We start from the raw sequence: 14,964 nt of genomic DNA, 5'->3' as shown, positions 1-14,964 counted from the left end.
CTGAATTTCTTGCACAAAGTTCTTTGAAACCAATGTTATACAGAAGATACATTGACGACATCTTTCTTATTTGTACCCACAGCGAGGACGAACTTCTCAGCTTTATCGACACTTACAATGCTGTACATCCGAACATACACTTCACACACACATACTCCCAAGTAGCCGTAAATTTTCTTGATGTTACCAAAACGATAGAAGAAGAGAAGCTCTCTACAACGCTATATCGCAAACCAACGGATCGACAACAATACCACCATTACCAAAGCGATCACCCACGCCACTGTAAAAACAGTATTCCATACAGCCAGGCTCACCGGTTTAAGCGAATCTGCTCTAGAGACGCTGACTTTGACACGAGCTCACAGAGGCTAAAACTTATGCTCGAAAAAAAAATACCCCCCCCCCCCCCCCCCACATGTATTTAATGACGCTGTTCAAAAAGCGAGAAAACTAAAGCGGGAAGACTTACTTATGAAGCGACCACCGCAAGAAGACCCACAACGAACAAACCTCTGCTTGACTTACAGCACAAACTTCCCCAATGTAAACAAAATCCTTAAACGACATTACAACATTCTGAAACAAAGTGAACGTCTGAAACGCGCATTTCCATCCGCTCCAGGCATCGTTTACCGACGACCACGTAACCTCAAAGACGCACTTGTCCACTCTCAAATTAACACATCACCCCCCAATAATTCATGCCGACCTTGTTTAAAGCCACGATGTCTTGTATGTAAGGTGATGCGAGAAACACACAAAGCAGCCAGCACACAATCCAAGTTTTCGATTAACATACGAGGAAACCTAACATGCGATTCCTCTAATGTGGTAGAACGCGACATCAATACCCTGTTCATGATTGATTGATATGGGGGTTTAACGTCCTCAAACTACCATATGAATATGATTATGAGAGACGATACCCTGTCCGTAGTGCGTACTTTAACTATATTTATTGCAAACATTAATTGTAATATGCGACTCGACAAGTTTAACTTGTGCGTTAGTACAATATAATTTGAAAGTGGCCTCTGTCAAGGAAGCTCTCGCATATGGCTGCGTTCTGTGTAATGGGTAGCACGATTAAAACCACGAGTAATTACGCGCGTGAAAGGTTTTCGAACTTGTTGTGCACCCACTACGGGGTATTCTTAAGTGGGAATACGTGCAGTAGGGTGCGTGCCTTTTGCGATGAGTCGCCGGCTCTAAATTGCAATATTCTTACGATCATTACATTTTTTGGCGCCCGATGGAGGCGTCCGCTTGTACCACTCAATATATTGCCTGCTATATGTTTATGGTGCGGGCTGAGGATTTGTTTTCATACCTCAAAATAAAGAATGTACCGCTCAATATAAGTGCGATATTACATGCTGTACTATGAAGCCCGTACACGAATGCCTGTTTTTGTCAAGTGTGAGCGTTGCTTTTCCTCCATTTTCTAGCAGAACCAGTTATTTTCACTGTATTTATAAGCATACGCAGCGCTGTCAGGTGGAACATTTGCTTGTCACGCAAACGAAGTTAGTTCAATCCTCACTCTGATTCAGATTTTTTATAATTTTTTTATCACGGACAAGATGAGAATTTTTCGCTCCCAACAAACGACGCCCGCGTCAAAGCCGGCATTTCTGTGAAACGAGCTCCTTAAGCCTTACGCGTTAATAAGCTCTCGTGATGCCGTGCGTTAGGCTGTTTCCAGCAGCGCATGCAGGGGAGGAAGCATGCTATTCCTAAGTCACCTTATCCGCTCTCATATTGCCTATGTGACTCAATTTTTTTTCTTCAAAATTTAACAATTCGTTTTCCCCTTTAGAATAACCACCGGTTTAATGGTCAATCCCCCATAGTGGGTACGAGCCAAGGCATGTGATCAAGCAAGCAAGCACGCTAATATAGTATTTTTTTATTGCTTCTTTCAGGTGGCGGGACCACCGGCAGGTTTCCACAAAATCGACCATAGGAATGTCTGGGTTTTAGATTCAGAACACTCTTGCGAAACTGATATGATTGAAGAACTCTGGCTGACAGAGAATCGAAACGCCCGAGGGCAACCTCATCCACCAAGACAGCTGCCACACACCGCAACACAAGAAAGAATGCAAAGCGCATGACGTCACAAAACGGGGTTGTTGGCTTTTAGTCCATTCAAATGACATTCAGCAGGCAGATGCTGCACGAAATGACCAGAACTGTATTCGTATACATTTAGGTGCATCCTCACACTTTTCAATTCCAATATTGGTGTTCGAGTGAGGATCGGCTTCAGGTAGTGAGGAATTCTGTGTAACGCGGAACTGAAACGGGTCTCTACAGTAATATTTGCAAAAAAATAGTTTTCACAAGTTTAAGTGGTGCCTATAGCAGCTACAGCATGGTTCAACGGTATTGTACCTACGTTGACGCTTCGTGGTACATCTCCATCTCGATGACATGATCATTGATTAAGCAAACCATTGTGGTGTCTCTAGTAGTTAACGGGGAAAGCGTAATCAGAGATAACAGTGTGACAGAAGAGCGGCGCCAATTGGATGCAAAACTTGGGCCACGGCCGCGATCCTGCGGCGGCATGTTTAAGTGATGGAAAACTGTGGCCGGGATTCTAGAGAGCAGGAATGTACGCAAGGCCTTAAATGTGACAAAATCTGACTCTCCGGCTGAGGTCATCACGTCGCGTTGTGCTAAGGCGTTGAAAAAATTCACCTTCACCCAACTAAAACACGTTGAACGATACGAACGTCTAGCAACAACCCCTTGCAGAAGCTAATGACTGAGGCCCCGGTAATGATGCTCCCGGAGAGCGACACCAGCCTAAGAAATAAGGGCTCTGTGGGAGGAACTTGTGGAAATGTGCGTTTTTTAATACTGCAGAGTACGTGAGCACGCCGCTGTCGATATCGTGCCCGGTATTTGTTGTTGCGGGCCGAGTGGACATGAGATCGATGTTCCCTGACGGATCTATTTTTCGTTGTCACCTGATGTTTACGTTGTCTTCGACGTCATTTTCGCGCCATAAATGCATCACTCAAGTCTTGGCAGACCTCGGCATATAACGCTCTCAAGGAGAAAGATCGCGTTATATTCTAGCATATACGGTAAATGAACACAAGCTAAAACTCGTGAAAAATGAACTCACCGCAAGTAGCTACGAACTATACATAATGTAATCTATGCTTTACAGACACACTTGCATTTTCCCACAAGGAATATTACCACCATCCGTCAAAAAGAATAAACGATCACCTACTCACTTTTTTTTACTTTAGGGACGACCACGTAGTCATCTGCGAGAAACAGTAAAAGTTGGGATTTAGGATTTCTGTGTGTTCAAGCATTTGCAAAAGCAGGTAATGCTGACATCAAGATGGTACATAACGCTGCTCTGCCGTATATAAGGCTTTTTTCTAGATTCAAAATAAGTATTCCACCCACGCACCGAGAGAATTGGCCGAAGCAATCAGTACAGGGCCGACTATTGTGCACTATTTCAATTTTCACAAAGTGCAAGTGAATTTGAAAATACAACGAGTGCTCAACTCGTTCGAGACGACAGGCGACTTTAATGGGTGAGGAATGAATGCTCCTGTGCGCTAACGATTGCATATGGTATACAACTTTCGCTTGCGCATTCCTGCGGCGACTGGCCGAACGAGACTGTTAGCGCCAGGGTTAGAGTAGTGCATATGCAATACTTTCTGCATCTCTGTAAGAGTGTTTAGCAAGGTACACAGAGAGAGAAAAAACAGATGGAAATAAAAACGCAGGGAGCTGTTAGAAGGAATCGGTTTGCAACCCTGCGCAGGGGTGGGAAACTTGGGTTTGTAAAACGTGTAGGTGTACTTCTCAAACAGTTCACGACTGTAGGCAACGTTAGAAAGCCCTGATAGGCAACCCAAATTGCTAGGCGACCAGATGAAACCTAATTCAGTGCAATGCAAGCGTTGGCTAAAAATAGCAAGTGTTAGGTTCCTGAGGCCGACAGATAGCCCCAGCTAGACACAACATAAGCCACGACTCGCAAGATCTAGCAAGCAACGCACAACACTAGCCGAAATTGAGCCAAGTTTATAGAACGTATAAGCAATATCACCAAAGACCAGCGAACACTCAAACAGCAACCAATGATATTCTGCACTACAAAACACTAATTGACACCCATGAATTTGAAGAAGCAGCCTCAACTTAAATTTGCAAACTCAAGAAACAATCAAGTTAGTCCAATGTTAGTAAACTTAACCAAGCTCTAATCAACATTATTCGCCAGCATCTGCCTCACGACAACACATAGTCACTACGAGTTGTCACTAGCCCATGCTGTGCAGCTCTTGGGCAATATCAGCTGTCCCGCTATAGAACCGTTCACCAATTGTGAGCATTAGACGATTGACAACAGACCCGTTGTGGTTTATGTGAGTGGCACATGCCGACCTACGTGTCATGTTGCTCTGGGCTTATATAGCTCTCACCTAAATATTTCACAGCGACCTATCAATCATGCCATTCACATCCAGTTAAAAGCGGTATGTCAGGTATGTTATTCGTAACGCATAGTGTCGACCGTGCTATGACATGACATGTATTGACGTAGAATTACATGTATACACATTTCGATATACCTGCACACATTGGCGGGCAACTACAGGTCGAACGCTGAACTTCAAGAGATGAATTTTCGTAGCAAGACCAAAAACAAACATAAAACTCCTTGATCAAAAAGCAAAAAATAAAATTCAGCAGGCGCACGACTGGTACAAAGTCACCTGAGCAGTTTTCCGTTTCTTTATCACGATAAAAGCGTTCTATTTTTGTTCTTGTTTTTTTTAATATGTAGCGTTGTTCGGCAGAGTTAAAGAGGAGAGTGGCCTCGAAATGCTGCCTTCTCGAGAAAGGAGTACTCTCAACCTGAAGTGTGAAGCGGGCGCCGGCGATTCCGCCAGAAAAACCAATCAGTTTTCGGTGGCACTCAGAATCGATGCCAATATTTTCAGCAATCCCAGTATTCCCAGCAATCTTCAGCTCACGAGGCAGCGCGTGAGCTAAAGATTGCGAACGTGACAGGCACACTTGTGAACAGAAGCACGAGGTCGAACGAGAAGATGCCCTCATCGCTGTTCGCTATCATTGCTGCACGAGGTGGTTGACGCCAAGTATGTGGGTTCTACCCATGAGCAGAGCCCCAGTCCTACGAATTGCGGAGTGTACAAGTCGCGAAGTACACTTCAAGATGGAGTTGGTCTTGCGTATAGCTTTGGAAACCCGAGGCAGTGCTAGGCTTTCCGAGATCCACAATCACAGCATTCATAGCTTTCTATGTTGCTCACTGGGTTTCTTTTTTGCTTGAGCAACTCAAAAACAACATGCAAAAAATCTTTCTAAAGCAAGTGAAACACCAAGGCAAACAACAGTTTGCTATAGCAAAGCTTTTTTATATTCGCTGAGTATGCTTCGCACACACCCGCGCGAAGGCGCAGTTCTTTATCATCATCTGCAGCGGTATGTTAGGTTCGGCGCTTGGCCCGAAAAGGGTAGCAGAATTCTGCGTACTGCAAACGAGTCGCTGAAAGGCTGCTAGCCTGCGGAAAGCAGTTCAAACCTAGGCGGGCGTTGTAATTCTAGGCCGGGAAGTAAAGCGTCCTCCAGTCCGGCGTCGCAATTACCACAATAGTTTTTGGTCACGACAGCTATCCTCGAAGGAACAGTGGCATCGCTGTGGTCTTCTTGATCCATCAACACGAGCGTGAGACCCAACGACCTTCTCACGGCAGCGAGAGCACCCTGTGGTGCCACATTGGAAGTGTGGTGGCTCCACCCAGTCGAGGACGTGGGCGTGTGCGGGTGGCCCCTTTGGAAGTGGCGTGCGTCTTGGAATTGGAGAGTTTATTTTGGTGTGATTTCCCTCATTCACGAACTTATGGAAACGAGACTGTTTATTAGGTGTGAAGCAACTGTTTGACCAGCCTTTGTAACGCTGTCCGTCTGTGTTTCCGTGCCAATGCGCCCCCCCCCCCCCCCCTGTAGTTCTTGTAACGATGCCAAGTAGGTGAAGTCACAACTGCGCGTCGACGTTAACCTCTCCCTCACTCGCAGCAGCTGCCGGCTGCTGCTGGTGAGGGAGAGATTAATTTTTCTCTTGCTTCACCCTCTCCATCGCCCACAACGCTCGACCCCATTTCGAAAAGAAACACTCTTTCGGGTCGTTTATCTGCGAGGAAACTTACAGAAAACCCCACCCACCTCCCGAGTATTTGCGTTTCAAAAAAAAACGTTTACTCGACTCAATGGTACACCGAGTTTCACTTTAAACTGTTGATGAGTCACCTACGTCGATGCCTGTTTTAGCCACGTCAACAGCGTGCGCACCGCTGCTGATTCGCATCCCATCATGGTTTCCGAACCATGGCTCTTTTCCGAGAAAGAGCTTTTCGAAACAAAACTGTCAAGATGTAACTCTCCTCGATGTAATCTGTGTAAATGAACTTCTGTATAAATCTCCCTAAGATAGCGCTTTCCTTTCTGCAAGACGGGCTAAACGGGTCTGTTGGGGGGGGGGGGGGGGCAACTATCCACGACGATAACCGCCGGACCCGAGCCGCAACAACGAGGTGAGATGCCGACTACCCCGGTCCTATCAAGCAGCTGCAGCCTGACTAGGGTCACAGCAGGGCAAAAAACTCTCCCATGTTCTGCCAATCAACCCGGTCCTCTGCCTGCTGCTGCCACGCAAGTGTATAAGTTGGACTAGTTGGTTTGGGTTCACGATGGCGAATTTCTCGCCACGCGAACACAAGAAAAAAAGTGGAACACAATAAAAAACTTGAAGTTCCGTGAAATTATCTACTCTGTTCTTTGTCATTTTTGCTGTGGTCGGGCTCTCAGAAATTCACCTTCTTAATTTTACATACCTAACCGATTCCCTGTCTCCTCCTTCCACATTTTTCTCCTCCTCAAATAAAGTCAGTTACCTTGCCTACTTGCTATGTGCCCTTCCCGCGTGCATTTCCTATTATTCGTCCTTAAACACCCTAGAATCGTCCTTAAACACCGTTTATTCCTTGACCCACTCTGGTCTTGCTGTCTCCTAAAGTTACATATATAAATTTCCTTTTCATAGTTCGCTGCGTCACGGCTACAGACAGTTATAGGCCGTCATATCATGCGACCACAATCACGCAAGGATAGTTCAGTGTGGCTTAAAACGGCACCGCCTGCGGGTAAGGTGGGGTAAGGTTACCGGAGGAGGACATTTTGCTGCCAGGTGCTCTGAAGGCTTTCTAACCTCGCAGGGAACATCTCAAATGTGCTTTGGCAGAGGGGGTAGTCATCGACGATTGGCATTCACATGTGGCCTTCATGGGGGCCAGCTTACCATGTAGAACGCGGCGATAGTTTCACGCGATCCACGACATCATCACCACCATATTGCCAAATACAGAGGAGATTCTAGATAACGGAGATACTTTCGTAGAGCCCTACAATGCTGCGCCAGTCGTGTCGGAGGAGGGAGGTGTTATCCGCGTTCGTGTTCTGCAATGGTACTAGAAACTTTCACGGAATGAGCCCTCGCGCACTGCTTTAATGCCTCAACCGTAGTGCTGAACACGATTTCATTGTAGATAATATGTTCGATAAGCAAAGCCTGACTTAGCACTGAACGTTCAGCAGTGACCTTAAGATGTCGAGTCGATAGGAACAGAGAATCGTCAAGTAAAATGTGCACTTTGCAACATAATCCCGTAGATGAGCAAAATTGGGTAATACGTAACAGACTACGGGAGCATTGAGGCTTTTCAGAACCTAAATATCGCAAGACACATTCCGCGGAAGGTAAATTAAGCGTGATTGTAAGCTAAGATTATTTATCACTGGGGTATTTTGACGAAGCTGCGACATCCTAATTTATCGGAGGATTCTTACCGTAGTTGTTGTAAGAACTGCCGTAGCCGTAGTTCTCATACACTGGTCTCGCTTGGACAATGGTAACTGCGTGCAAGCGCGAAATGAGACTCATTTGTATATCTTATTCACATATATGCATAGCGCTTTTACGTTATTGGCATTAAAGTTCTATCATGTGTTTTTAACGCTTACCTTTTTGCTTTTTTGCCTTCTTGTGTTCTGGAATCAGGGTAACAGTTATTATTAACAGAGGAATATGCATTGGCATGTGATGCGTTGTAATGTTCAAGTCAATGTTGTGCTTGCCTTCGGAGTAAGCGCAATATATTAGAACCACAGGTGCACTTTACAGAAATTATTACGTGTACCGCACTCAATTTGCGCCGTGTCATTTTTGTCTCGAATACAAACACATAATGCGTTATATTTCAAGCTCTGCTGCCAATCGAACGTTAACTATCGCTTAAGAAGTCTCCACAGCATGACATAAGCAACAAAGAGCGCTAAGACAATTTACTTTTGATACAGCTTGCAAACGAAACTAGAATCTGTTCATTTATGCAAAGAAAATTGTATGCGAATTCTTTCGTTCAGAAGGTTAGGAGGACATTCCTAAGAGTTTTGTTGGTAGAACACGCAATTTTTTTCGTTCAAAGTTCTTTGGATTTTGTTCGGTAAATGATCGCCATGGTAGTAAATGCAAAAAAAATTACAACTGTTCGGACTAATGGGTGCTAGCCTAAACAATAAAGTGATAATATTAAAACCAACATTGACACTTACTTTTAGACTTGATTTTTACGGGTACTTCCACATACTCGGCTGCAACGAACGAGAAAATTCATTCATATCACATTATCCGACTCATGACATTTCCAAATGCTATATAATGCCGCAATTCATGCTAAATTTTATTGCAATAATTGAGAACTATGGAGCTAGGTATAGAAGAAAAACAAGTTAGATGTCGTAGTATTGTATACGCAGTCTTCTGCGAAAACAATAATGAAGCACAGTTTTATTGCCACGCCGTAATGAGTGAGGTGCCCGTTTTCACAAAATGCGTGAAAATCACATTTAAAGACGAGGCCGCTGGTAAGAATTATCAAACAGAATGATGCGGAGATTCGGCGTGTAAGCAAACTCATTCAGGTAACCGGAAGGATACGTTGCTAGAAAGACCGTCAGATGAATACAATTTTTCCCCTTCTTTTTTCGATGTTATATTGCGATGATAATTATATGGACACTCTCGGCTGGATTTTGCCGCTGGCGTCGGCGTCTACGTTAGCGTCCCCATGCTGTCACAGCAGATTTATTAGAAAACTACGTAACGCACCTCTTGCACTCGGTTAACGAAGCACTCCGTAAATAATGCGTTTTTATGAGAAAGAAGTCCCCGCCCCTCGCGTGCGCCTGGAACCGCACGCAAGCACAACCCTCGTTCACATCGATCGTCATCCCTTCTGTCGACGCCGAGTCTCTCACTTTGGAACCCTTCTTGGCTCACTCGAAATGATTTACTACACTCTAACTGAAATTTTCATGAAGTGCCCTTCATAAGGTCTCACTATATTTAGCTAATCACGTCTGCCGAAATTTGGACCACTACGCGCCTCGAAAATGGTTAAATTTAAAGCTTAACTCTGTCTTCCCTTTTTTTCGCGGGTGCACGCCCCGAGAATGAGGGTATGACGTACAAGAAGAAATGGGCCTAGTGCTTTGAAATGAATCCTCTGCGTAGACACCGCCACTCTGACGTCATCCACAGTAACATGTGACACTGTGATGGTTTTTCGACTTGTACTGTTCACTTTGTGCAATTTGTTGTTTGAAAAAATGAAAACATGAAAACCACAATACTACACTCAAACGTTACATGTGCATGTTATCTTTTTTTTAATTTTCATTTCGAATCACAGCGAGATTCCAGACCTCCTCTTCACCAGCATTTGTATTCACAAAGTTTCCTATATATACACTAGAGGTAACTTTGGCGCTAGTGTCTATAAAAGCTTCCACGTATGCCGCTTCGGCTAGCATGAGCATGAACAGTAGTACACAGATTTCTCATATATTCGTTCTTTCGGCTCCGTTTGACTCTGTGTAGCCCGCTTTGCCGCATGACAAAGCTGAGCGAACGTTTAACAGCTAAGCTTGTTCACCTTGACCTTTCTAAGCTCACCGATACCAATCGGCGAACAAATTTCGCAACGAGCACTAAGACAAGGCGAACTTGTGCACCACCCATCATTTCCGTAGTTATTGAAATTTAGAAAATTTGCATGTTCGTATTTCCGCGCTTTTCGCATCGTGCAGACGCCACCAGTAAGAATAAAACTAAATTGCTACCCTGTTCCCGCATGTTCCCGCATCCACCTAAACGTTCACGCAGCACCAGCTACCTTTGTGGCCGTACAAATGTCGCAGCCTTCTTGCTCATTAACATATTGACATTCAAGTGATCAGCAAGAACGCATTCGGCATGACGTGCTGATGACCTCCACGTAACGATTCTAATGCGAGACTTCTAGCATGCACTTGCAATGGTGAACACTTTTCAGGAGCTCAAGAATGCACAGCTCACGAACCAATACACACATATGATTGATTGATTGATTGATTGATTGATATGTGGGGTTTAACGTTCCAAAATCATCATATGATTATGAGAGACACCGTAGTGGAGGGCTTCGGAAATTTCGACCACCTGGGGTACTTTAACGTGCGCCCAAATCTGGGCACGCGGGCCTACATTTCCACCTCCATCGCAAATGCAGCCGCCGCAGCCGGGATTCGATCCCGTGACCTGCGGGCCAGAAGCCGAGTACCTAAGCCACTAGACCACCGCGACGGGGCCAATACACACATCTAACACAAAGTCTGCAAGGAATCAGCAGGAGCAGGGCTCCACTTGAGACATGACTTTCACACTCAGGAGCGCGTTCTAGTGCCCGAACTCTGGAGACGCGCCGTCAGAGTTCAACCCCTTCCCGCAAAAACTAATAGGGAAGTCCCCATGACAATAAAGATGAAGTATTTTACGTGAATGGAGCTTGTCCTGACTACGGGTGAGGGTATACGGCAGCAATCATCTACGAGAAGAAGCAATCAGGTGTATTTGCTTTCAAAGCCTCTGGCACAACACCTGCGGTAGGAGTAGCCAATGCCCAGCTGTCTGCAATGCCCGAGCTCTACGTATCATAATAGATTTGCGTTAGACATGACGACATTATGAAGTTGGTTCGACCACATCGCCAGCAGAAACAATATTGCAGAGCTACAGCAAACGGGGAAGCAACCCTACCCCCCGTTGCCTTGTCTGCACTCCAGGCCACCAGGACCTAATGAGCCACCAACACGGGGGTCCGAGAACTCGTTTTCCGGGTTTCATGCTTAGATCTTCAGTACCTTAAGCTCGACGGCGGATATCTGCTGGAATTAAGAGACATTATGACCTAATACAGGTATAGACATCGTCATATGTCTGCAAACGGACTGGGAACGTATTTCGTCACTTGGTGCGACTTTTCACTAATACTTTAATGTTATTCAAGCTTGTAATGCACTTCAGGGTGAGGAAAAAACCAGAGACGAAACAGAATGATTGCGCATCCCTCTGTATTGTCTATGTTTTTTTTCCTTAGACTGCAGTGCATCAGAAGCATGAAGATGTACCAACTTGCTCTCATTGCTGCCTTATTACCCTAATGTTCCCGGCAAACAAAGAATATTCCGATTCTTCCTTCACTGGCAAGTGTCAATATTATGAGGAGAAACTTGCCACATCGTTTAGGCTTGACATCTCAACTAAGCTCTTTCAGCCAACCTTAACCCAACTCGAGAGGAGTGCAAGGCGACCCGGCTCACTTGCTCAGACCTTTAGGCACAGACGTTTTCAGTCCGGAGGCTAAGCTAGCGGATGTTAACCATGGGGTCTACTTCTTAACTCTTGATTTGTAACAGGAACTCCGCCGACTGCGGAGCCTCTTATGATTACACCTCTGTTTTAATTTGGAAGAAATGTTTTCAATCAATCAACCTCGAGGTTCGGCATGGTTCACGCAGGTCATAAGTTCGTGACTATACTCGTGATCACGTGTGTGTGTGATGTGTTCACGCATATGTGTCATGTAATCTTCCCGCTCACGTGCCGAAGGGGGCAAGGAAGGTATTTGGCTTGCGAAGGCTACATAGGGCAAGGGGTAAGGGTTCTCGCCTTCCTGCATAATGGTTTCATACCACTTCAAAACATTAGTTTTCTCAGTTTCTTAGGAACCGAATAGAAAAATTATTATGGCATAATGCCCTTTATTGACCGCACTGCAATTCCAGTGTCCAACCAAAATTTATTTCACCAGGTGAGGGGCCCATAGCTGTGTCGTTGTGATAAGTGAAGTGCGCGTTTCGTGAAGTGCGCGAATGCAACCAGTGTTCGGTTTAAAATGTGCGCGAGTGCACCGGTATAGGGAAGAAGACGACGACGACCGATGGTGTGGACGCGCGCTTTCGCGATGTATTCGGTGAGGAAGACGATGGGCAGACGAGGCGCGTGAAGTTCGGACCAATGAGAGCCCCCCACGCTGGTTTGGATGAAGCCCGAACGAAGAACGGGGCAGACGTGGCCGGGACGCGACGGAGGCAAGCAGGCTACCAGGGCGCGGGGGTGGCGGCCGAGTTCCTGAGGCAAGGCTGCTGCGGGCTCCCACCTGGTCGGGCACCCGAGCATCATCTATCGTCTGGCGTTGGCCAGGCCGCTCGTCGTCTGGCGTTAGCCAGGCTGCTCGTCGTTTGGCGTTGGCCAGGCTCGTCCCGTTACTCGTCCCGTTTACAAAACTTTTTTGCGAAGTACAATGTAATAAGTGATGCCCAATCTGGCTTTCAAAAATATAAATCCACCGAGCTTGCATTACTCAATATTAAAAACGAGATACTAACCAATTTTGAGAAAAAGCTATATACTCTTGGTCTTTTTGTTGACTTCCGCAAAGCATTCGACACCGTGCACCACAGTGTTCTTTTAGAAAAACTTAATAACTACGGTGTCCGTGGCGTTGCCAATAGGTTAATTCGAAATTACTTAACAGACCGCTATCAGTATGTCGCTATTAATCAAGAGACATCTCCCCGTGCGAGGGTCAACAAAGGTGTCCCACAAGGATCGATACTTGGTCCTCTGTTGTTTATAGTTTATGTAAATAACTTGTGTAGCATTCCGGATTCTCGTAAGTTAATCATGTATGCTGACGACACCAATATATTTTTTGCTGGTTCATCGATCTCTCAACTTTAAAGTCTGTAAACACTTATCTAAATAAGTTGTCTTCCTGGATTAAACTAAACAAGTTGCGGCTAAACGCGAGTAAAACTAAATATATATTGTTTGCACCCATTAATAAGCCACGGAATATAAGTCTAAGTATCTCCTTTGAGGGTCAGACTTTAGAACAAGTCAAGGTACAGAAATTCTTGGGTGTGTGGTTCCAGGAAGACCTTTCCGGGAATGAACATATAAATAAATTGGCAGCAGATGTAAGTAGAAGCGCTGGATGTATATACTGTCACGGGGTCGTGACGTGGCCGAAGACAGGAGACTTCGTGTTAGGATTTAACTGTTTATTTGGGCGAACCTGTGCCCGGTAAACTGAAAGTCCAATTACAGCAGCAGTCTCGCACAGATAGCAGTCTCGGACTGATAGCGGCGAACGGAGCGTCGGCCTTCGATCAACAACTGACAAGCGGCGAAGCGCGTCGGCATTTATACTCTTGCCGTCGAATGTTCTAGCGTTATCGCTGGCGGTGGCGTAGCTTCTAGAACAATCTGTACCGTTCGCACAGTAGGCGTGATCTTATCGAAATGATCTACTACAGTCCGGAACCTTCTAGAAAACTGCAGGCGCGGTTTGCGCTGAGAATCGTGCGGTGTTTTCGGACGATAACAAAAACTTGGGAAATGGAACGTGGCATTGCCCCCCTCTGAAAAAAGGCATCGTCCCGATCCCTTAACTAAAGATGAAAGTACAATAAAAATTCAAGAAAGTACAATGAATAAATTACGATACAACAATAATACAAAAAAAACACTAGTTCAGTTTGTTAACGTGCATGAAACGGCTTGAGGCGCGCGACATGGACGACTTCAGGTCACGATCGGCGTCGTTGAGAGTTCGTGATGCCGTCGGGGACAACCTCGTAATCAAGTGGGCCGAGCCGTCGAACCACCCTGTACGGTCCGAAGTACCGTCGCAGAAGCTTTTCACTTAGTCCACGTCGGCGTATCGGCGTCCACACCCAAACACGTTCACCAGGCTGGTATTCCACGAAGCGTCGTCGAAGGTTGTAACGGTGGCTGTCGGTCGTCTGTTGATTCTTGATACGGAGACGCGCAAGTTGTCGGGCTTCTTCGGCGCGTTGAAGGTACTCGCTCACATCGAGGTTTTCTTCGTCGGTGACGTTGGGTAACATGGCATCGAGCGTCGTTGCCGGGCTCCTTCCGTAGACCAATTTGTATGGCGATATCTGCGTCGTCTCCTGCACCGCCGTGTTGTATGCGAAGGTCACATACGGAAGAATGGCGTCCCACGTCTTGTGTTCGACATCGACGTACATTTACAGCATGTCGGCGATCGTCTTGTTAAGCCGCTCAGTGAGGCCGTTGGTCTGTGGGTGGTACGCTGTCGTCCGGCGGTGGTTTGTTTGGCTGTATGCCAAGATTGCTTGAGTTAAGTCGGCAGTGAATGCCGTTCCTCTGTCGGTGATAAGGACCTCTGGGGCGCCATGACGTAGGACGATATTTTCGACGAAGAATTCAGCTACTTCGGATGCACTGCCTTTTGGCAGGGCTTTTGTCTCGGCGTAGCGGGTGAGGTAGTCGGTAGCTACCACGATCCACTTGTTTCCGAAAGCCGACGTCGGGAACGGCCCCAATAGGTCCATACCAATCTGCTGGAAAGGTCGGCAAGGTGGATCAATTGGCTGCAGAAGTCCCGCTGGCCTTGTCGGCGGTGTCTTGCGTCGCTGACAGTCCCGGCATGTTCTCACATAACGAGTGACGTCGGTGGT

At 46.1% G+C, this 14,964-nt stretch overlaps 1 protein-coding gene across 1 annotated transcript in view; it reads right to left on the bottom strand.

Moving 5' to 3' along the window:
- The window catches only part of LOC119163039 (uncharacterized), a 162,788-nt gene that overhangs the window by 116,515 nt on the left and 31,309 nt on the right, over positions 1-14,964 (bottom strand). The window contains exons 4-7 of the mRNA XM_075874273.1: positions 8,686-8,724; positions 8,095-8,121; positions 7,921-7,986; positions 3,258-3,290 (exon numbers count right to left, since the gene is read on the bottom strand). Coding sequence (XP_075730388.1) covers positions 3,258-3,290; positions 7,921-7,986; positions 8,095-8,121; positions 8,686-8,724 — 165 coding nt within the window. The remainder of the gene's footprint in view (positions 1-3,257; positions 3,291-7,920; positions 7,987-8,094; positions 8,122-8,685; positions 8,725-14,964) is intronic.

This window comes from Rhipicephalus microplus, chromosome 9, assembly GCF_043290135.1.
Source record: "Rhipicephalus microplus isolate Deutch F79 chromosome 9, USDA_Rmic, whole genome shotgun sequence".
In the NCBI taxonomy this organism is placed as follows: Eukaryota; Metazoa; Arthropoda; class Arachnida; order Ixodida; family Ixodidae; genus Rhipicephalus; species Rhipicephalus microplus.
Note: the sequence above shows the minus strand (reverse complement) of the source record. Positions and strands in the feature narration are given on the sequence as shown.